This window comes from Protopterus annectens, chromosome 7.part1, assembly GCF_019279795.1.
Source record: "Protopterus annectens isolate FY-2018-M chromosome 7.part1, PAN1.0, whole genome shotgun sequence".
NCBI lineage: Eukaryota > Metazoa > Chordata > Ceratodontiformes > Protopteridae > Protopterus > Protopterus annectens.
This window is the reverse complement of record NC_056740.1, coordinates 146,510,834-146,533,969: the sequence shown is the minus strand read 5'-3', so window position 1 is coordinate 146,533,969 and position 23,136 is coordinate 146,510,834. Positions and strand designations below refer to the sequence as shown.

At 39.9% G+C, this 23,136-nt stretch overlaps 1 protein-coding gene across 1 annotated transcript in view; it reads right to left on the bottom strand.

Annotated features, from left to right (window-relative positions):
• Positions 1-23,136, bottom strand: part of UROC1 (urocanate hydratase 1) — a 1,269,467-nt gene that overhangs the window by 202,477 nt on the left and 1,043,854 nt on the right. The window contains exon 16 of the mRNA XM_044078604.1: positions 3,050-3,120. Coding sequence (XP_043934539.1) covers positions 3,050-3,120 — 71 coding nt within the window. The remainder of the gene's footprint in view (positions 1-3,049; positions 3,121-23,136) is intronic.

Genomic DNA, 23,136 nt, shown 5'->3' with positions numbered 1-23,136 from the left:
ACTTCACATTCTAAGCTAAACCCCTTTTGTCAGAAACTAACTGAATTTAACATCTCTGTGCGAAATATACACATCAGAACTGTGCAGCTACTAGGAAGTCATAAAGCAATAAAACACTTCTACATCTCAAACCTATAAATTACTTTTCTTTCAAGACAATACAAAAAACTTCTAGCTCTAGACATTGTGTCTGCTACACTGAAACTGGCAGAGAACTTTTATATTAAAAACACACTGAACAACTGGAGAAATGGTCACTATCCACTTTTACTGTGTTCCTAGTACTTCGTCAGTAAGCCTTCCAGGGAAAAATCATGCACAAGAATGGTGTGCTTTATATACATTTCACAACATTCATTATTCAATTTAATTATACAATAATTGATCAATTAATCAGTGAGTGAGAGAGAACTTTTATAGCACAATTGTAAAACAATTTAATTTCTACTTATTTTCTTGAAGTTTTGCAAGTTAACTCTGTATGTTCTAGTTTCTAATGTTAAAAATGTATACAGTCACACAATTACAATAGTTTATATACATTTCTGTTCTAAGCCAGCAGGGCATGCTGTGGTTAGATTCTTGAAGCTCAGTACTGTACAAACCCTGTTCAACACATATTTCTGCATAAATCATATCAATATTCGCAAATGACATAGAATTATTTACAAAATTCCAGATAGCTGGGCTGGCAGTTTGACAGATACCTTATAGGAAAACAAGCAGGAGTAAATTGGAAAGAGTATAGAGGAAAGTAAGTTATTACGAAAGAGAAAAACATCTGAACTTGTACAGTGTCTTATATAGACATTTAAGAGGAGACTTTATCCAGGTATATAGGCTATTTAGAGACAATTACCTCTGGGCTTGTTTAAGGTTATCAAAAAAGTAGTAGAGAATCATCAGGCAAACTATATAGAAGATTCTATAGGAATAAAGGTGTATTAACTGGTTCTCTGAAAGAGTATCCAATGCATAGAACACAATGCTAAATTGCATTAAAGAAATCACTAGTTTAGACATTTTTAAGAATACCTGGTCATTTCTTATGGTAATAACTATTTTGTTATACTGGCAGGCTAGAAGGGTATAAAAATTCCTTGGCCGTAAATATTTGTATGTATCTATGTAAGTGAATCTGGATTTCTGACCCTAACTTAAACTGAATATAAGAAAAAAAGAGAATCCTCTATTCAAGGGAGAAGAATTAAATGTGTGTCTATCCAAAATTCATCTATGGATTCTGCAGTTATGCATAAATCACAAATATTGCATTACAAAAAAGAGCAGTTTGGCCTTAAATAATATTGGTTCTCTAAATTCGTTAAAATGTATTCTGTTGCCTTTGTAAATTTAATGCTATAAACTTGTAAGCTTCTGATGCTGGAGGAATTGCATGTTTGCTTTTCCAAAATTTGTCCACACATTCAGCAGTTGAGTTCAAACCATCTATCACAAGAATCACACTAATAAAGAGGACCTTATGGATTGAATTGGTACTTATTTCCTAATTTTGTCACAATGCACTCTATAGCTGCCGCTTTGTGAATTGTATGGACATTTACATTTTTAGTTATGAAGAGGTTATCTCAGTTCTTAAGCTTTTTATATGATACAGCAAATAATATTGTAACAAAGTGCCATTTTCAAATGTCTTTCAGTCTCTGATTTAATGTTTGCTATAAATGGAACCATAACTAGGTGTTTTGGTGGCATGTGCTATTCTCAGGTCTGGTACCCCCCCCCCCCCCACCAAACTCTTATTTGAGGACCAAAAGAGTTCTGTCTGACCAAGTTGAAGATCAAGAAAAGGTTCTTGACTTACAGAGTTAAATACCATACACTGAGTGCTGAAATTCTGACCACAACTGTAGTATCATCAGTCACTTCAATTGCATTGTAGGCCTGGTTCACTCAGTTCCCCACCCCCACTCTGCCACACATGGAGCACTGAAGCACTGCAGACCTCATTGCATTAATTTCTGAAAGATGGTACAACACTACCACCGTATCAGCAGGTGCTGACTGTGCCTCCCTGACACTTTTCACCCATGGGGTGGCTGCCCTGTCTGCCATGCCCTAGTTACACCTCTGGATATAAACATGCAATTATAAGATTCTTTAAAAAAGTTATACATGTATTAGCTTCTGTTTCATGTACTGTTAATACATGACTTCTAAGCTGATTGTTTCATCATTTAAAAATGTTCTGGCTGCTACCTTAGCATCAGTCTTGCTTTGAGAATATTGTCTTTTGGCCAAGGTCATGGCTGAAAATGGTCCTTAGGCCACCCATGCACATGGTTAAATATATAAACACGAATAAATTCATATTGCAATGTATAGCAAATTTAAGTCTGCCTATTCATACATTGCCATACTGACATTTCAAAGTTTTATAACAAAAACAGACCATTATAAGCCTTTTTGTAAACTATTAACAACGTGAAGTACTCTCCTTAACAGCAACTTTTCTATAAATAAACATCTGAAATATGAATGAGGAGATTCATTGAAGCCACAACTTTTTAGAAGCAAACATGCATATCTCAAATACATACAGTCTTTCATTAACTTGGCAACACGTGGGTTGACCAGACACCATCACACAGTGACAAGTTGGAATAAACAATAAAGACTGATTCTTGGATACTTTATTTAGCAATTCATCTGCTTCATGAAATAATTTATAACAGCTCTAACTAGGATAAACAATATGGAACAGGATTTACACAATGAAATACTAGTATTCATGGTATCAATGTCATCAACGTAACACTTCCTGGACTTCACACATTTTCTTGTTTCTGATGGTATTTAAACAATGCAGATAAGCAGATCTTAATTTTAAACCATTTGTAAATCAGAACCTTGTTTCTTGTGTATTTTTTTTTTATTTGAAGTTGCATGCAGGCAAAAAGCAGGTTTATAGCAAAAGCAATTTTTTGAATTCTTGATTGTGATACATTCCATGCTTTAGGTTTGTTTCAGTGATACACTAAACATGAAATGTTTCTTATATGAGACTATGTATGTGCTCATTACATACCAGTTTGTGTTCTCCAGCTTTTTTGATCCAGTCAATATTATCGCTGTATTGCTGTTTCACAGACTCCATCACTATAATAAAATGAAACAAACATGCAAATTAAATATTCTCTATCTGTTCAGATGTATAATTTTGCTAAAAATGTAAAATAGTATGTTTAAGAAGCTTTCTATCTTCAATTATATAAGAAACTAAAATAACTACTCAGTGACTGTGAACATAAATGCAAACAGAACTTACTGATTAATTCAATAAATAAATGCCATAAACAGTCCCTTCTACATGGCTTCTTCACAGAAATGAATTGTTTCTGAACACAAGTGCACTCCTTCTGTTAATTAAAAAGAAATGGACATGAAACTGCATTTCTGTTGTTGACTTTTTCCGATGGGCAGAGAAAGCAATGTACATATCTGCCAAGTTGAGGACTTCTTTATATGAGAAGGACAATAAGAAAGAGTGTTTTACTAATGCCAGATAACACTGGAACTGATGGTTTAATTAAATGTCAAGCAACCAAATGTGCTGGTTTATCATGCTATTTCCCAAGAAATTCAGGGAAAACAACACACCCACACTCAAGCATTGTGGCATAATATTAAGAAATGATCAGCATACCTCTCAACTTCTTATAGCAATAAATCTGGACAAAGCCTGACATAATGGGGTGACAAAGGCACAACAATATGGACAGATTTTAAATGTTGCTCTTATAAACTTAAAAAGATGCAAGAGTGATAGCATTTTTATTAAAGATGTGAGGCCTGAAACATCTGATTCATCAGATTTAATACATTTATTGTAACTATAGCAGTTAATAACTTTAGTGAAATATGAGGATTTAGAGGGGGAGCTCTCTGATCCCACACATGAATCTTGTCGATTTGGAGTAAAATATTCAACTTTCATAAAGGAAATGTTTGCCCAATTAAATGTAGATTTACAGCAGACACAAGTAGAAGTAGTTTCTGATAAAATTTTCACAAAACTCCTCATATAGAGCTATGATGTCTAAACCTGGAATTAAGAGAAAACCCTGCTGCCCATGTAAATTGCCTATTGCAGGTAGATAAATGTACATGAATGGTGGAAAAATGCATTTGACAGACAGCTTTGGTCACAATGAGAAAGACCTCAGTACTGGCTCATTATCTACATCTGAAATGCATTTTTTACCACTAGCACTGTCATTCCTGTGACAGCAGTAGTGTTTACACTAGTGGCCCATACATCACATTGGCACAAGTACTTAACATCGAACTATCGTCTCACACTTTATTGGACTTCTGGGTTCATGTACCTATTCACCCATATGCACGCTTTAACACACACATACTATCCCCTACCCACTCCTACTGTGACTACCCAGGCAGACACACACATATATATGACTCCAGTCATGTCCCTACAGATATGTGCACACGCACAAACATACACACACACCCTTTCTCTGAGCTTCACTGAACTTACCTGCATTACACCCCAACATCTCCTCTGAACTTAACTGAACTTACCTGCACTGTAAATTCTTCCACTAAAGTCAATTGGTTACTACAGTGCTTTGACAGTGTTAAATATTTTGTCCAGCTGTGACAATTTATGCAGCCAAGCAATTCTCTGAGGAACTCGGCAGCATAAACCAGGTGCTGCAGGCATTTCTGGTGGAGAGGACATGGCTTGGCTGATTAGCATTATTTATTTATTTATTTATTGATTAACATATTTTTATTTAACATTTGTTTACCGGGAAATTCCAACTGAGACAGAGCCCATTTTTCAGTGGAGTCCTGGGGAGAAATGCTCCAGATGCATGTCTTTGTAATGTGGGAGGAAATCCATGTGAAAGCAGGGAGGGCATGCGGACTCCACATAGAAGGCACTCTAACCAAGAATTGAACCAGAGAACCTCTTGTTGTGAAGTGACAACAGTAACTGCTGCATCAGTGCGTCACCCATTAGCTGCCCCCCTCCCCGATTGCCTAATTAACTTGCACCTTGGCCAGTGGAACCAGTCTTCACACTAAGGCTTCCATTAGCATGAAACTTCAGTGGTAAGACCATCTGTGAATTAAACAGGGTTACTGGAGGGGGGGGGGCTACTGCTGTTAGGGCTTTCTACTTGTAATCCTTTCTGAATCCCATGGCAAGCTTCACTGGACAATTTATTAACAGGTAGTTAGTCTCACTATGTGAAAATGCATTTCCTGACTGAAATTGCTTCTCTGGAATAAAATATAAATGGAAAGCATTCATGAGATGAGGTCCCTTATAAAGCATTGAAAAATGTATCTGCAAAAATGATAAACTTTGTTTAATCTGGTGGCATTTCATCAAAGTTTCACTAAAGAACCATAACTTTGACAGGTAAGAATATTTTTTGACAAAACATTTTGAATACTCATCTTTGGTATCTAACCAATTAAATCTAAATGTCACTGGGCAACTCTGCCTTAAAAAGTTAGTGCACATTTGCTGTGCAAGATGACATTTTCTTAGTAAACCACACAGGGGAAAGCAACATAGATTAATAGCTTGGGACAGATAATGCACTAAAAATTTGATCTCAAGAAAGAATAATGTTATAGTCATATGTTCAAAGCTGTACAGAAAATGATAAAATACAATTTTAATCAGTAAACAGAAACTATCTGTAGAGTGAGAAGAATCATTGGTTTAGGAACGATGATCTTGCTTCAGGCTTGCAGAAGGTAAGTATGATTCTGGGTAAGTACTTAGTAGGTCACAGTGACAAGGTCAATTAGGGGACTGCTTTCTTTACTAAGAAAGAAAAAGGAAAAGATAATTTAGGATGTCGGAGTAGAATGTGAGATTTTGGTTATAATGAATATTACACGTTGGCTCATACCATTTTGGCAATAATGATTACTACTTGTATATTGACTCATACTGTATGACATTAAGCATACTGGGGGGTGAAGGCAGTGTGTGGATGGGGAGGCTTAATTAATGCTGCACTTCCATTTTAGATATGTAGTAGTGTTTACAAACTGACCATCTCAATGGTGACTAATGGACTGAAGACAGTTCTAGTTAGACTGATCTACAGTGTTTTCATAAGTCTCTCATCTATTTTGCATATGGAGGGAAGCCATCTCATCTCATGTTCACTGAACCCTCCAAATTCAACTCCAAGATAAAAGACCCTCATAAAAATATATTAATTGGGAAGTCCAATGCTTTGAAGACATTATTATGTACTCAGTTTGGACAGAATGGTCTTCAAATCATATGTCACTGCTTAAATGACATATCTCCACTTTAAAGTTGGGGGTGTGCACAAGCACACTACAACTGATACTGCCGGACTGATACACAAGGAATCTGAGAGTATAGAATAAAAGTTACAAAATATAGTGGGCGGATAAGTATGTGGGAGGTTGGCATAATGGTTAAGATGTTTACCTTACAGACACAAGGTGCAGGGTTTCATTCTCACATGGGGTAACTGGCTAGGCTTAAAATGGCCTACAAGGGCAGTTAGCCTAGTACTAACCTATGAACTTGGACGGGATAGTGGAATACAAATGGAATAATGGGTGTTAGCTTTACTTTATTCTATTTCACTGTAATTGTCACTAGTTTTATTACAGTAAGAAATAACTGGCAATAAAATGATCATGCCGGCTGATGTGCTGCAACTAGTTAAATTTTAAGGACTGACGCTCACCACAATCATCATGGGTGGTCCATCATTTTGAAGTCTGACTAAAATATTCAGAATGTTATCACTGCAATCATCGTGGGTGGTTTACTGCTTTGACTAGACACCATCCAAAACATTGTGAGTGACATTTGTTCAGAAAGCTGATATCAAATTTGTTGTAATTATGTCTGTTACAGGTTAGTTATCCATTTTAGTGATCTCAGGCCTCAACACATGGTGCAACAAATAAACTGAGATGCAGAATGGTGTTTTAGACCACAAGAACAAAAGTCAAGCCAATACTTATTCTATTTGTAAGGTATTTTTGGCCACTGCTACTAACATCAAGCTCTTTCTGTACCTATAGTGCCATCTTCCATAAGTGACAACCTGGGCAGTTCCCAGCTGTAGTCCACAACGAGAGGATCTCCCATCCAAGACAGCACCTGTGCAAGGAGTCCCCCAACCCCATGCAAGACTAATGGGGCTAGAGACATACCAGGCAAGTGGAATAAGATGAAGTAGAAAGGGAACATCATACTTTAGTCTGTGGAGTGTTTTTCATATGCCCGAGTCTCTCCTCTCTGTGCTGACATCATCAAGCTGGGCAGGCAATGATGAACAACTTGGCCCATGTGCTAAACTCTGGGCCCATGGTGCACCCATGCTTAATCTGTCTTCCAGCCTATTCTAGCCAATCATCATTTCTCTGAGCTTTTGTTTACAGCAGAGTTCTAGTAAAGAAATTCCCAGCATGGGCAACCCTCCAGGACAGGCCTACCCATCCACTCTGCCAACACTGCCAGATGACCTAGATACTAAACAAATGCTGGTCACCTGGGCTATAGCCAGGGATTTATCCCTATGGCCACTGGGCTAAGTCCAGTTCTTATTCACAGTCTGAAAATTTTCAAACTTGTCTTAATGCTCATCAATGAATATTTGGTGGATAGGAATGTCTCATGTATATGGTGTACAAAAGCTTGACTGGCTGACCTGGCTAAATAAGTCATCTGGTGGCATGCCTACACAACTGATTTGCATAGATTGGCAGGTCTGCAAATCATATATCAGTACTACTGACAGAATGACAACCGACTGTCAAATTAGAGTCATAAAGCAAAGTGTCAGTTACAGTTCCCACTTAGTGGATACAAACACACCAGCACGCAAGGAACCCCTTTGACAACTAAATCATTCAGGAATATCTTAACAACAACACAAAGGTCTACTAACCCTACAGCTCTGACATGGCAGAAGTTTTATATCTGTAATGCTTGTAGGGGCATGTGACTGACCAGGAGGCAGGTGAGCTGCATGATCCACAAGTAATAATCCTGCCACATAGACTCCCCATGTTTACAGACTCTCTTTAGCTGAATTTTTCAATTTCCTCCAAATCAAATAATCAGTCAGATGAATGTTTCAGAAGTAAAAAAAAATTAGTTGAACTAGTGCTGTAAATATTTCCCCCAAGACAAGGGAAAGAACGGAGTCCTGAAACAATTCAAAGCAACATACTGTGCCCAATTCTTCTCTACTTGTGTTCAGAACCAAGACTAGTGTTCAGGTGTCAGCTTAACCAGAGATGTTGCCATCACTACCATTTTAAAGATAATTTCACATCTTCAAGATAAGAGTACATAAAACTGTTCTAAGAGACTTCTAATTCATCAAATGCTTCCTCATTCCTAGAAGCATGTTTCATTTATTTATTTTTTATTCATTCTTTTTTTTTTACCTGTTTAAACTCCTGAAACATATTCTTCTTTAAAACTAGGGATACATCCCTGAGTGCACTCTTGAAAACTGGGTCCAAACAGTAAGACTGTATGCTGAAGGAGCTGCTCAGGAGGGACAGAAATAAATTGCTGAGTTGCATTCAGCCATCCCAGGGCAGGGTTTTGGAAGCGCACTGTTGTTCTTTACCAACTCTCAGAAGACGGGAATGGCACAGCAGCAGTATTCTGCCATCAGAATCACACAATGGACCTTACATCCACTAAGTAGCATAGAAGTTAGTTGGATCCTGGGTGTGGAGCACCAAAGGAAGCCTGTCTGTTGATACTAATCATAGATTTAGTACAAGAATGTTATATATATCAATAGTTGTACCATTTCAGATAGAAAACACTGGTCATTTTCTATGAGCTGGGATGAGATAGGAGAAAAAAATTAACATCTGTTGTGTTTTGTTAGATTCAAGGCAATGGGAGCCAAAATGGCACACACTGCCTTGAATCTAACAAGGCAGTGGGAGCCAAAATGGCACACAATATTTTCATTGTGTATAGATCAGGTGATGAAGTGGGTCTGGCTTTTCTACCTATAGAAGACATGGAAATTTACTAAATACTGAACTCAAAACATTATTTCTTTCATATGGTGCTAAATATATTTTTCTAGAAGCACTTGCGCATTTAAGTCAATATTTTGGTCAAGATAATGTTCGCCTAAGATACCCTGGGAATACAATTCTGTGAAGCATTTACTAGATGTCTAAATAGTTTTGAGGCCCTTCAACACCAATTGTTCACACGTACCTATCAATCTGCAGTTTCTTAAGGAAATCATATAAATTTAAACAGTAAGCATGTGTAGCTATACGATGTATTAAATACCAATGTTGATGCCATCCAGGTTACTGAAATCTAGTTTAGGACAACAGGCTTTTCCTTGCCAATTCAAGATTTTAGTGGGGTTTCACAATTTTAGGGGTAACAAATGAGGGGACATGTTTCTCTAAATGCAAACCAGGGACTAATAAAAAAATAAACTTTCAGTCCTGGGCTTCTATAGACACCTAATATTAAGTATTTTGGAATTAAAGGATTTTTCTCCTGAACCTATTTCATACAGCAGAAGTTCCTATATTGTAACTGTGGGGCATAACTGCAGGGTATTTTAATTCTCTGCAGGTAGACTAAGGTTCCATAAAGAATAATATCTTGAGTGACAAAGAACTCATGGCTTGTTAGTGTTAACATGGGCACTCCCAAAATGCTCTCATCAGCACAAGGGACTAAAATACTTCAGATATAGTACTATTCTTACTGCACATATCAGTCCATGCCCCCACCCACACACACACACACTGGATAATCTCTGTAGTGTTTCATGGAAATATTACCAATAACAAATGTAGGCAACCAGGTAATGCAGTTCCTGTGAATAAATTTTACCAGGCCAGCTCTCCATCAATAGTTAAAGATCTGCAAGAATGGTAGTAGATAGTGTAAGTGGAACTTCTCAATAGTTAGAAAAGCTGGGCCTCTTTCCACAGGAAAATTAATGCAGTAAAACAGATCAAATCTCCTTGGTGGCGTAGTATTCCAGATATGTATATAAAAAAACCTCCATAGGAAAAAAACACTTTGGTGAATTTATCAGAAGCTTCTAATTCTAGCAAACAAAGAGTAATTCTAGAAATTATTATAAATCCAGCTATACTCTTATGAAGGAGACAATACAACCTGCCTAAAAAGAGCTCTGATGTTACTCTTGTATTGTTAAGACATACTTCTACATCTGTTGAAAACCGTCTAGTGGTTTTACCCACATAGAAGGCCTCCTATCTAGCACACATGGCCAAAATGCCATTATGGTGGGACTACAAGTGAAAAGATCCTTGTGCTTGTATTGATTAGGGTTTCTTTAAAAGCATATGAGCATATTTTAAAAAATTACATTTACTAGTACATATCTTAGTGAAATGATGGAAAATTTTATAATCTTGTTCTAAAAATACTATCAAAGTTGTTGATGTGGAATTAACAAAAAAGAAGCCTTCCTTAAAATGTCCACAAGTTTTTCAACCAATCTATAGCCTTCCATTTATTAGCACTTTTATGTGAAAAGTTTCCAACATGAGTTCTAACTATCCATGGTCACAAATTGATCTCTTTCAAATTGTAGGCTCTACCATATCCCCGAGACTGCCCTTATTAGGGTAGAAAATGACTACCTTGTGGCGGTAGTCATTAGTTCTATTCCATTTTGCTCCTCGATCTTTCCATGGCTCTGACTACTCTTCAGTTATGGATGGATGGTTACTGCTGTCACCCTTGCAAATGACATTGAGGAAACCATTAATTAGATGTCAGTATGTTGGCTACTAAGTTGGAGGCACTGAAAATGTGTAAGACTGTTGTCCAATGCCCTGTATCATCTCCTATTATTATTTATGGTGAGACTACATTGAAATTTTTGCCTGATGCACAAAGTTTAGGTTTAGGTTTTATTCTGCATTACAAGCTGACATTCAAGGACAAAGTATCTGTGTATTAAAACATCTAATGTTCATCATAATATCACTGAGATTGTCCACCTTTTGATGGCCATCCACACTCCTGTCATGCATTACTTACTATAATGCCCTGTACTTGAGAAATCAGTATAAGAATGGATGCATTGCATACTGAAATCAGCAGCCAGACTTAAGACTTTTGATCATGAGTCATGATGACCACACATCCCTTTATACAGCTAACGTTCTTCTGCATTGCTTTTAATTTAATAAAGTCTGTCTGGTTCAAGATCTTGCGCATTTTTTGTATTTTTCACTGATGACTTCACAATTTAGTGTTGGTTTCATTTCACTGCAGTATGCCCTATTTTCAATTACTTCAATTATATTTTAGCTTTCCTTTACCGTATGTCCAAAGTAATGCTGCCCGTCAGATTTCCTGCGAGACTTGCGCTTCCCAAGTCATGTTTGCAATCCACAATGAGGTAAGTGAAAGAAATAAGAGGGAAGAATTTAATTTTGTTTACAGCTTACAGGTTTTCTTTGCCATCTATCCTGCTCAATTTGTTTTAGTTAACAACAAAGTAGGTTTGTTAACCCAAAACATCTAAGTTAAGGTGTTAATTAACATAAGAGCACTAGATACTAGATAGCAGCAAACAATGACCTGGGAAAAAATACAATGGTTAAAGATAGCTTAAGGGAGTTGCTATTTACTTTTTAGAGAGATTTATTTGTGTGTGTATATACCTGAAGGCATTATATACAGGATTAAAATAGTAAAGTCACTTCCCTCAACAAGAAGACAATCCAACAGCAGAAGAGAGTGCACCATACAGTGTGCTTATTGAACTGTCAGTGAAGCCAGCAGGGACATCTTGCCCACTGTTCATTCTACCACTAGGGCAGTCTGCGCAACATGTACAGGTCCTGACAGTGGAACCACTGCCGAGACTTTCGTGTAGATTCTTTTGTTGTTGTTATGATACCCTATTTGTCAATATCTATAAACCATTCTAGGCTCAACAGAAATTGTATACCTCTCTGGCTGAGAGAGAGCTCAATACGTGTACCGTTTCCCATCAAGCAGACCATACAATAATGTATACCACTGGCCAGTCCTCAGATAACCATGCATACTTTTTTGGCCCTTATGAAGACATAAGGAATATATTTCTTTTGTGGGGGGACTTCTGCATCATGGTATGAAAGCCTGCTACCCACCTGCCCCCCAAAAAAATTGTGAGGGCCTGTGCTGAAGGCTGGGTGGCTCAGCCCAAGGTGTAGCCTACCCTTCACACCTCCCCCCACTAAGATAAGTGGCTTTATATATCTGCAATGAGGATGCCTATTTACTCCCATGCAATCAGCTATCATCATACAAGCTGGGAACCATTATTAACTCCCCAAGTGATGTAGACATCCTACAGAAAGGCCTCAATGAGACCAATGACTGGTGTTGAAACCATGGCCTTAAGCTTAACGCCAAAAAATGGGTCGTCATCCCCTGTGGGAAGAACTCAATTCCCACGAATTACAACATTGATGGGAGCCCACTGAGCACTGAAGGTGTTATAAGAGATCTGGAGACACAGGTTGACAGAAACCTCTCCTTCAACCACCACATTGCCACTGTGGTCAGAAAGTCCTTCTATGTGGCACATCTCATTACCATGGGTTTTGCATCCAGGACAAAAGGGGTCATCATTTCTCTCTACTCTTCCCTCATTAGACCAATCATAGAGTATAATGCCCTATTTGGCATGTACCTCACTAAACACCTGCAACAGATGGAGAGGTCACAAAAGTACCTCACAAAGAGGATTCTAGGCCTTAAATACATCCTACATGGACTTACTCAAAAAACTCCAGCTATTCTTTGTCTCATATAGTCTATTAAGAGGCGATCTCTGCTTGACAGACAAAGCCATGTCTAACCCAGTTCTGTTAGAAATGCTACATCTAAAGAAATCCCAATCCCTATGCACCACATGCTCCAGAGACCTCAACCTCATTACCACAATCAACAGAACGTGCTGGAGGGACAGGTTCATAACCCAGAGGTTGCCCATGCTCTGGAATAGACTTCCCATACATGTCAAGCAGAGCACCTCACTAGCCCTCTTCAAGAGAAATCTTGATGAGTGGATGGGAAATAGAAAGTTCACACCGGGGATCACTCTAGTGACTCTACTTGATAGAGGCATTGGAATTTAACGAGGGGCGGCACTATGCCAGGGCATTTCTATGGGCTAGGCTTGTAAAGGCCCCAGGGCCATTAGTCTAGTATACACCTATGAATCTAAGACACAGTGAAATGATGAGATATCATTCAAGGCTATTTATCCTCTTTACCATTTGGATGCTTTCTTACTTGGTGTGCTGCAAAGATCTATAGACATATGCACAGTTTTGAATTCCAGTACCATCATGTACACTTTACATTTTTGGTCATCTTGGTGTGACCTTTATTGCCTTACCAATTCCCACTCTAAGTTGCCCCTCCCATAACAAGGTGAGTTTAAGCCAGTCAAGCACAGAGGGAAATTATGAATACCCATCGAATTATCTAGGTCCCATTTGAAGGAAGATACTGCATCATAGTGCTTGATCTGCAGAAGATGTCTAATTCCAGAGGTTAGGGAGAAAATGAGTAATGAAATAGGTCCCTCCACTTTGTTTTATTAATCTGCTGAAGCAAGTTTATATCTCTGGTTCTGGTACTTGATAGACTGGTTGACTCATGAAGGTAGAAGACATCTTTGGACAACTGGGTGCCTGACTGCATGGAAGGCCAGGCATAGGTCTGGAAGAGAAGTGCTTCTATTTTTTTCTGCTGGCTTACAGTCTTTTTCAGCCTGTGATCATCTTTGTTAGAAACTCTGGGGTGTTTCCAATATTTTGATACTTCTGGTGAGGTACATCCCAAACAAGGTGTTATATTCTACAATTGGCCTCATCACTGATGAATACAGAGGGACAATGACCTCTTCAGATCTGGATGATATTCTACTGGTGATTAGCTGCAGAAAGTAGAAAGATTTCCTGTCAACTTTTGTTACATGGTGATCAAAGAGGAGAAAATTATCTACCCAGGTTCCTAGGTCTCCAACTATACTTTCATTTTGAAGTGGGATATTGTCTATGTTGTATAATGGAGGTAGGGGTTGTCTACAAAATGCAACAATGTTGGCCTCAAATTAAATGCTAAAATGTGTATTTTTGATACACCAGTGAGTTCTTGCAGGAGGACTTGTGCTCCAGAGTGGAATTTGACAAAGGTTCCTAGTTTGCAGTCATCTGTAGATTTCATTAGCCAGAGATTTTGGTTTTTAGTCTGGAGGTTAGAAAAGTGAACACTAATAAAACTGGTGACAGTACTGAGCCCTGCTGAATGCCACTGGTTTCTTTTAGCCAACTGGCTGCATTAGGCTACTAATTATGCTAGCATGGGGGATGGTGTCAAATGTTTTGGCTATATCAAAATAAACTGTGCATACACTGTGACTACTGTTGACAGCTTGCATTACCCTTTAAAAGAAATTTACTAGGTTAATTAGACAGGATTTACCTTTTTATGAAACCATATTTGCTGTACATCTAGCCTGAGGAGATTTTTAATGGTTTATCCAGCTGGTTATGATGTGTTCCCTTGGCCTTGTAAATAAGACTCGTCAGGGTGATGGGAATCTGTAGTGGGGCACCCTTACGGAATAACATCAGCAGTGCTGTCCATCAAACTTCCAGGACTGAGTCTATATTAGGCTCAGGTTCAATAGCTTATGGAGTGGTTCCGCCAGGGCATGTTTATCAAAAAACCCAGTGTATTGTCTTGTCCCATGAAGTGCTCTTAGTCTTGTACAGCACTTTCACTACATATTTTTTGTGAGTGGAGGGGGATCTGAGAGAAAGAGATAGAGATTAAAGAGCTTTGGATGGTCATTTTGGAAGTAAAATCTGCATTGAATTTATTTGCTAGTACATTTGCAATATCCATTAGCTCCAAGTAGGTTGTGCCATTTTGTACGACTTCTGAGCATTGTTCAGTGTTGCTAATTTCCTACCATAACTAAAGGAGGCTGTGTAGTTGTCCTTGGCTTCAGATACTAACCTAAGTTCATGTGCTATTTTAATAGATTTAATAGTTTTTTTTTAACATTTTAGTCAAGTTCCCAATATTCTTCTTGACTTGGGTTTTCACTGACCTTCTCTATACTTTAATGAGCTTTTTCCTTTTACTGCAGATTTTATTTTTCAATCGACCACCTTGACGTTTTTTTGTAAGTCTCATTATATTTGAATGTGTTAAGAGACTGACAGTTCTATTCATTTAAGTGGGTATACAACTCCTTTGTGAACCTATCCACTCAATGTCTGAGGTGAAGTTATTATAGAATTCTGAGATTTCATCATACAATTTTATGAGATTTTTTTTGTGTTTGAAGTCTTTAAACTCCGATATATTGATTTCAGTGTGTTTAGATAGTTTGAGGGAGAAGATCACTATCTTATAATCTGACTTAACCAGAGACTGAGTTACCAAGGGAGTTGTGCATGATGAAGCTATAGTTGTAAATATAAGGTCAAGAATATTTTGTCCCATACATGGGTTAGGAACAATCTAATCCATAGAAAATGTATTAGATCAACAAAACTTCTGAGCATATCCTACTTTGGAGGTATAGGTACTCTAGCTTACTGAGAGGTAGTTAAAGTCTAAAATGATGGAGCTCATATTTATGAGTTGTTCATCCAACTTTATAACAGCTAGAAGATTACTCCCTTATATTTTCCTAATCTTAGGGATGCTCATATTAGCTGCAGCTTTGCTAGACACTTTCAGGAGTGAAAAATGAAATCACAAATAGTAATACTGTTTTGAGGTTTTGTGCCCATCAAGTAATAGCTGTGTTATGGGAATGGTGGGGGGGGGTGAGGTGAGGGGATTTGCCAATGCTGCTTGGGCAACTTAGATGCCAAAATCCATTTTTTAACCTTTAAAATACACCTTCACTCATTAATAAGAGCAAAACATAGTATAATGCTTTATCAAACTTTCACTAAGCCTATGGACATATGAAAACATATTTATACAGTCATTTGGTGTAGAGAGAGACATACCTCCCTAGACTATATGAAAAGAGACATCATGGAGCTCTCAGAATATGTGTCTCAGGCTGGTATGAGCCTAGCATTGAGCAGCATTTTACCTTCTCCAAAGATGATGCCACAATATGAACAAAAGATGTTGTTGTGTCTTTCGGCTTATCCCGGTTAGGGGTCGCCACAGCGGAACTCCGGTCCGCTAATGTTTGGTAGTGGATTTTTACGTGCCGAGTTACCAGCCCTGACACACAACCTTCAACAAAGGCACGCCCATTCACGCATGCCTCCACACAGAAGACGCTCTAGCTGAGAATCGAATGGGACAACGTCTTGCTGTGAGGCGACAACACTACCACAGCACCACTACCGCGGTCTTGATTGGCTTTAATAATTGGCTTAGTTTCTGGTGTCATTCTAAGGGGATGCAATATTTGTCAGGGTGGAAGGAGGTGGTCAACAGACCATGCTGCTTTGCCAGGGATGGTCTGCACATCCCCTCTCTAGGCTCAGGTTCATAGACTCATAGGTAGGTACTAGGCTATCTGCCCGAGGGCATTTATAAGCCTAGCCAGAGTGTGTCAGCTTTCGCCGCCCCATTGATTAATTAACTGAGGCTCTGTCAAGAAGAGCCAATGAAGTGATCCCAGGGGTGTATTTTCTGTTACCCATCCACTCGTCAAGGTTTCTCTTGAAGAGCGTTAGTGAGGGGGTCTGCCTAATGTAGTTAGGAATTTTGTTCCAAAGCATGGAGAGTCTCTGTGACAGGAATCTATCCCTCCAGCATGTTCTATTTATTGTTGTGGCGAGGTTTACCTCACTAGAGCGAGTGGCACGCAGTGACTTGGATTTCTTTAGGTGGAGCATGTCCATCAATTCTGAGTTGGACATGGCTTTGTAAGTCAGGCAGAGATCACCTCTGAGTAAGCGATATGCCACTGAGTACAGCCGGAGATTTTCCAGTCGGGCTGCATAGGACATATGTTTGAGGCCAGTAATCCTCTTGGTGAGGTACTTTTGTGGTCTTTCCAGCTGTTGGAAGTGTCTTGTGAGGTACATCCTAAATGGGGCATTGTACTCTATGATGGGTCTGATGAGTTATGAGTAGAGGGTCACTATAACCTCTATTTCTAGATGCGAACCCTTTAGTAATTTGATGGGCTACATAGAAGGATTTCCTAACTACTATGGCAATATGATTGTCAAAAAAGAGATTACTATTTACCTGGGTCCCCAGATCTCTTAATACCGCTTCTGTATTAAAGGGCTGCCACCTATGTGGTAATTCATGGGTGTTTTGTTTTTCCTAAATGGGATGACTATGCATTTTTTGGCATTTAGCTTGAGACCTTGACTTTGACACCAGGTGTCCGTCTTAGTAAGGCCCTTTTGGGAATGTCCATGTCAGCTGGAGAGTCAATTATGGCTCCCAGTTTGCAGTCATCGACGAACTTGGTTAGCCATAGTCCTCCTGTGTTTGCCTGTACTTCTGAGAAGTATATGCTGAACAGTAGGGGTCCCAGGACTGAGCCTTCTGGGACACCACTTGTGACTGGTTTAGAGTCGGACCTGGAGCCCGCTATTCTTACCGTGAGAGTTCTGGTCTGTAAGTCAGATGGCAACCCATCTCATGACGTAAGGGTTTATGTTCAGGCTGGTGAGTTTTTCTATAATTCCCGAGTGGAGAATGGTGTCAAAAGCTTTGGCGAGGTCAAGGTAGGCTGTGTGAACCACCTTCCCCTCATCTATGGCCTTGGTGACTGTCTCAAAGAAGTCAACCAGGTTTAGTAGGCATGATCTGCCCTTAACAAAGCCGAACTGGGTCAGGTCAAGTGTTTGGAGGTTCCCAATGTCTTTGTTAATGAGTTGCATGATGATGCGCTCCATAGCCTTGCAGACCAGGTTACTCAAGCTTATGGGGCAATAGTTACCAGGGTCAGTTGTGGCCCCTCCTTTGTGGAGTGGAATAACCGTTGCTGTGTGCCATTCTATGGGCACGTAGCCTGTGGAGAGGCTGAAGTTGTGTTTAGGAGGGGGGTTAGTTCATTCTGTAGTTCGTGCAAGACACATTCTGGGGCACCATCTGGCCCCAGTGATGCTGTGCTTTTGGCTTTTGAAAGGGCTGTTTTCACCTGTGTGTCTGTGATTTCTGGGACACTACACTTTTCCGGTATTGTTGTAGGCCCTTTTGGGGGTGAGAGGGGGGGGTGAAGTTTGCACTGAATCTATCTGCCAGGATGTTGGCAATATCAGTAGGTTCAGTATATTTTGTGCTATTTTGCACTAGCTCAGAGCATACCTGCGAGTTGCCATTTAGATTCTTGACATAGCTAAAGAAGGCTTTGTGGTTATCTTTCGAATCCTTGGCTATTTTTCTTTCGAAGTTAGCCTTAGATGATTTTATGAGGGACCTTAGTTTCTTGCTGATACTGATCAGGGATGTCTTTCCTTCTTGGGATTTGTTTTTTTTCTGAACTAGTTTCCTCCTTCTATTGTATAGCCTGTTTATGGCAGGGGTCCACCAGACTGGTTTCCTTCTCTTAGGGGAGTGAGTCTTGGTTTTGCTAGGGTGGGCACAACCCATGCATCCTTGTAGGTGCTCATAGAGTGAATTTGTAAAGGTTCCTGCATTTTGGACACTGTTATCCTTTAGCGTGGGGGCTGTTAAACTTACCACCTCTGTCTTAAGTATGGTGAAGTTTGCTATAGAAAATTTTTCACTGTGGTTTCCTTGGTTGGGGGTGGTGGTGTGGTGTGGACATCCAGAGTGATTAGTTTATGGTCTGATCTAACCAGTGATGGGTTGACCTCTGATGCAGAACACCTGGTGCCCATGTTGGTGATGACCAGGTCCAATATGTTTTCACCTCTGGTAGGGGAGTTTACCAGCTGATCCAGGATATTTGAATTGATAAATTCCAGAAAGCGCTGGACCTGGGAGTTTGTACTTGAGTAGTTTTCCCAGTTAATTGTAGGGTAATTGAAATCTCCCAATATCAGGGTGTTCGGTAGGACCTTCATGTTTTCCAGTGTCTCCAGAAAGGTGGAGTGGTGGTCCTGGGTCATGGAGGGTGATCTGTAGCAGGCCACAATTTGCATTGCAGATTTGGCTGATGCTAGTTGCACATGGATGATCTCAGAGGTATCATGCTGTGCTACTAACCTGGAGGTGTAGGTATCCTTGATGAATATGGATACACCCCCTCCTTTTGTGTTTCGGTCCATGTTCTGTGATCAAATGTGTGGTATGAGTTGTAGTCCGATAGTGCTGGGGTACTCTGTGGAGCCTTGAACCAGGTTTCAGTTACTGCACAGATGTCAACCGAGGAGTGCTTTGAGCGCGTGCATTTTGAGATTTAAACTCCTGGAGTTGAGTAGCATAACCCTCATTTTTTTATTTGTGCTGTTTACGGAGGTGGGTTTGACTTTTGAGCCTTGCCTAAAAAAGGCACTATGGGGGCAGCAAGAGCCTTGGCCAGTATTCAAAAGCCTAGGGATGACAGGTGCAAGCCGTCTCTTGTGAAGCAATGAGGCCTGTCAAGCATGTTATCCCAGGCTGACAGACACTGGATCTCCTTTGAATGACACCAGAAGCTTAGCCAATTGTTGAAAGTGATCATTTTTTCTTTATACTGCAGTATCATTCTTGGTGAGGGCAGGATGCTACTAAGGGTCAAGGTCATACCCACCTGGGCTACATGATCAGAGAGCTCTTCCATGTATTTTTTCATGTAGTCCAGGGCCAACATGAACAATGACAGTCATATTTGTACTTGTTCTGGAGTGACATGAGTGCTTGTGTTATATGGCAGATTCTGGCTCCTGACAGGCAGCTAACAGTAACCTTTCTCCTTGTCCAGCCTAGTGAGTGGGACATCAGTGTGCCTGACTATAGAGTCACCTATTACTAGTGTGTTAGGTATGTTATTTCGCCTTAAGGGCTGTGATTGTGCGGCACACTGATTTTGTGTTTTATGCGTTGTCTGGTTATGACGGGAGGTGCAGGTTTTTTGGATGTCTGCTTTGGAGGTCTCTGATGCTTTTGAATATTAGCTAAAACATTGTCTTTCCCCATAGTGCCTTTTTTAGACAATGCAAAACTGAAAGTACTTCCGACACAGCAAATCAAAACCACGAAAATCTAAAGGTATTACTGCTCAGTGCTAGGAGTCTAAACAAAAAATTCCACTCCCTATTAGCTGTCTTTACCCTAGAGAATGCTGACGTCTGTGCAGTCAATGAGACATGGTTTGAAGCCGCAGAGAGCACACCAACAGTGCAAGGTTATAATGCCTTCCACACGCTTAGGCCAGCTACTTCACAGGCAGGGACTAAAGGTGGAGGTTTCTCTATTTCCATCAAAGATAAATATACTTCAAGGTTGGTCAAACAGGACAATGCACTTGAGCTGCTCCATGTTCAAATCACCATATGTAAAAATCCAATATCACTTCCTTGCAAGCTGTAGGTCCCCCTCTATGACCCAGGAAACCCATACCATGTATTTAACCTTATTAGAAACACTAGCCATGCAACCCAATACCATATTCCTGGGTAACTTTAATTACACAACTATTAACTGGGAATCCTGTATGACACCAAATGAACATGTACAGAGATTCCTGGATTTTGTAAACACAAACTACCTGGACCAAATAGTCAATACACCAACCAGGGGTGCAACCATACTGGATCTGGTCCTCACTAATATGGAAGAGTGCTGCATACCCCCTACTGTAATGTTTCCCTGGTAAGGTCAGACAACAAAATGGTCTCCTTTGAAGTAAAAATGAAACCTTGACCCCCAGCTAAACTTGGAATACTCAGGAACTATTCTAAGGCTAACCTCCTGTTATTAAGTGAGAACCTGGCAAAATTTCAAGCCCCCATCAACCCTGAGAACACTGCTGCCTATGCAGAGCTGTTCACAGAAATCCCGTACAAGCATGTTAATAGCTGTATAGAGGCAGCTGTACCTACCAGGAAGAAGTACAGAACTAACTGAAAAAAACAAGCTACCCTGGTGGAATCACAAAATCAATAGGTTGTACAGCAGAAGGAAGAAAATCATAGCAAAAGTTATGAAGTGCAGCCCCCAGCAGGATAAAAGCTCTCTCAAACTAAAACAACTCAGAGGACAAATAAAGTCTACCAAAACCAAATTTGAGATAGGTTTGGCCTTCCAGGTCAAGGACAACCACAACCACAAAGCATTCTTTAGCTATGTCCACAACCTCAAAGGCAATATACAATTGTGTGCAGAGCTCATTGCAAATGGAGCCACCTATACTGAGCCAGAAGATATAGTAAACCTCCTGGCTGATAAATTCAGCTCCAACTTTAACCCTCTCTTCCCCTCCCCCTCAACATTCCCTCAGGAAATATCATCAAATACAGCTCCCCCCTACTATCACTAGGGAACAGGTACTTAATGCTCTCTCTAAGACCAAGAACACTGCATCAATGCGCTCAGACAATATCCCAGGATGCCTTCTAAATAGCATGAAATATGACCTATCAGGGTCTCTGGAATTACTATTTAACTGTAGCTTCCAAACAGGTTTTGTGCCTCATGAATAGAGAAGGGCAACAGTCATCCCTCTACACAAACCCTGGAAACTACAGACCCATGAGTCCCATAGTCCTTGGACTGTTCCTTTTTGGCATTTACTTCTCAGACGTCAAGGCAATGTCAGTGGTCTCTGGCTGACTAAATTTGCAGATGATTGCAAATTAGGAGCCGTCATTGATTCTCACACTGACACAAATGTTCTCCAGGAGGGGCCTTCACAGACAAACGACTGGTGTCACAGCCATGGACTAAAACGAAATGCCAAGAAATGCATAAAAGTATCCTTTGGGAAATCCTCCATCCCTGGGAACTATCATATTGATAGCACACCACTTAGTTGACCCAGTAGTCAGGAACTTTGGGACACACACAGATAGTAAGCTAGCCTTTGACAATCATGTATCCACAGTGGTGAGGAAATCATTCTATATTGCGCAACTTATAAACAAAGGTATGGCATCCAAGTCCAAGGAAGTCATTGCTCCACTGTATTCGGCATTTAGCAGACCTATCATTGAGTACAATGACCCCTTGATATGTACCTAACCAGGCATATCCAACAACTGTAATGCCCACAAAGGTTCCTCACTAAGTAAATGTCCTATGCAGACCGCCTCAAGGCCCTATCCCTGTATTCTGTCTCCTACAGGCTTTTGAGGGGAGATTTATGCCTGGTATACAGGGCAGTGTAAGACCCCACTCTGATGGACTTCCTGCATATCCACAAAACAAACAGCACCAGAATTACCCATTCAAGACCTAAACCTTTCCTGTGATATAAATAGTTCCTGCTGGAGAAACAGGTATGTATCCCAGAGACTACCATGTCTATGGAACACACTCCCCATCCATGCGAAGCTGAGTTCCTCCCTAACCCAATTCAAGTGCAACTTGGACAATAGGATGGGAAACCGGAAATTCATCCCTGGTTTGGCACCTATGTCTCTAATGGATACAGGTGACTTATAAGTGGTTCATCTCCCAGACCCCTGCTTACACTTATCAAGAGTATCCGAACTTGTCAGAGATTTGGGATACATGGCTAGGCTTAAAAAGGCCCTTGTGGTCAATAGCCTAGTAAACATCTATGAACCTATAAGAAAGGACTGATATCTATGGGAGGTAACACTATAGTTAGACCTGCTGGCCTGCAGCAAGAGGAAGACATTGAAGCCAAAACTGACAATCCTACTTTTCTTGGGACAAAAGTGTTGCAAGATACCTCTGCAATTAAAGCCGAGCCTTGCCTGCACCAACAGCAGCTCACATTACACCTTGCATGAATCAGCTTGCAACATACAATGTACTTGTCAATAGAAGTGTTCTGTTTAAGTATCAGAACATGAGCATTATGTCAATTTGTTGGAAGCAAAAAGTGATAACCTGCAATCCAGAAGCAGGCAAAAAAAAAAAAAAAGGAAAAAAGAAATTACATCTGATTGAGCTAAGTATTGGGTGGGTATGGACTTATGCTCCATTCTCAAATGAAACCTTGCTAAAGC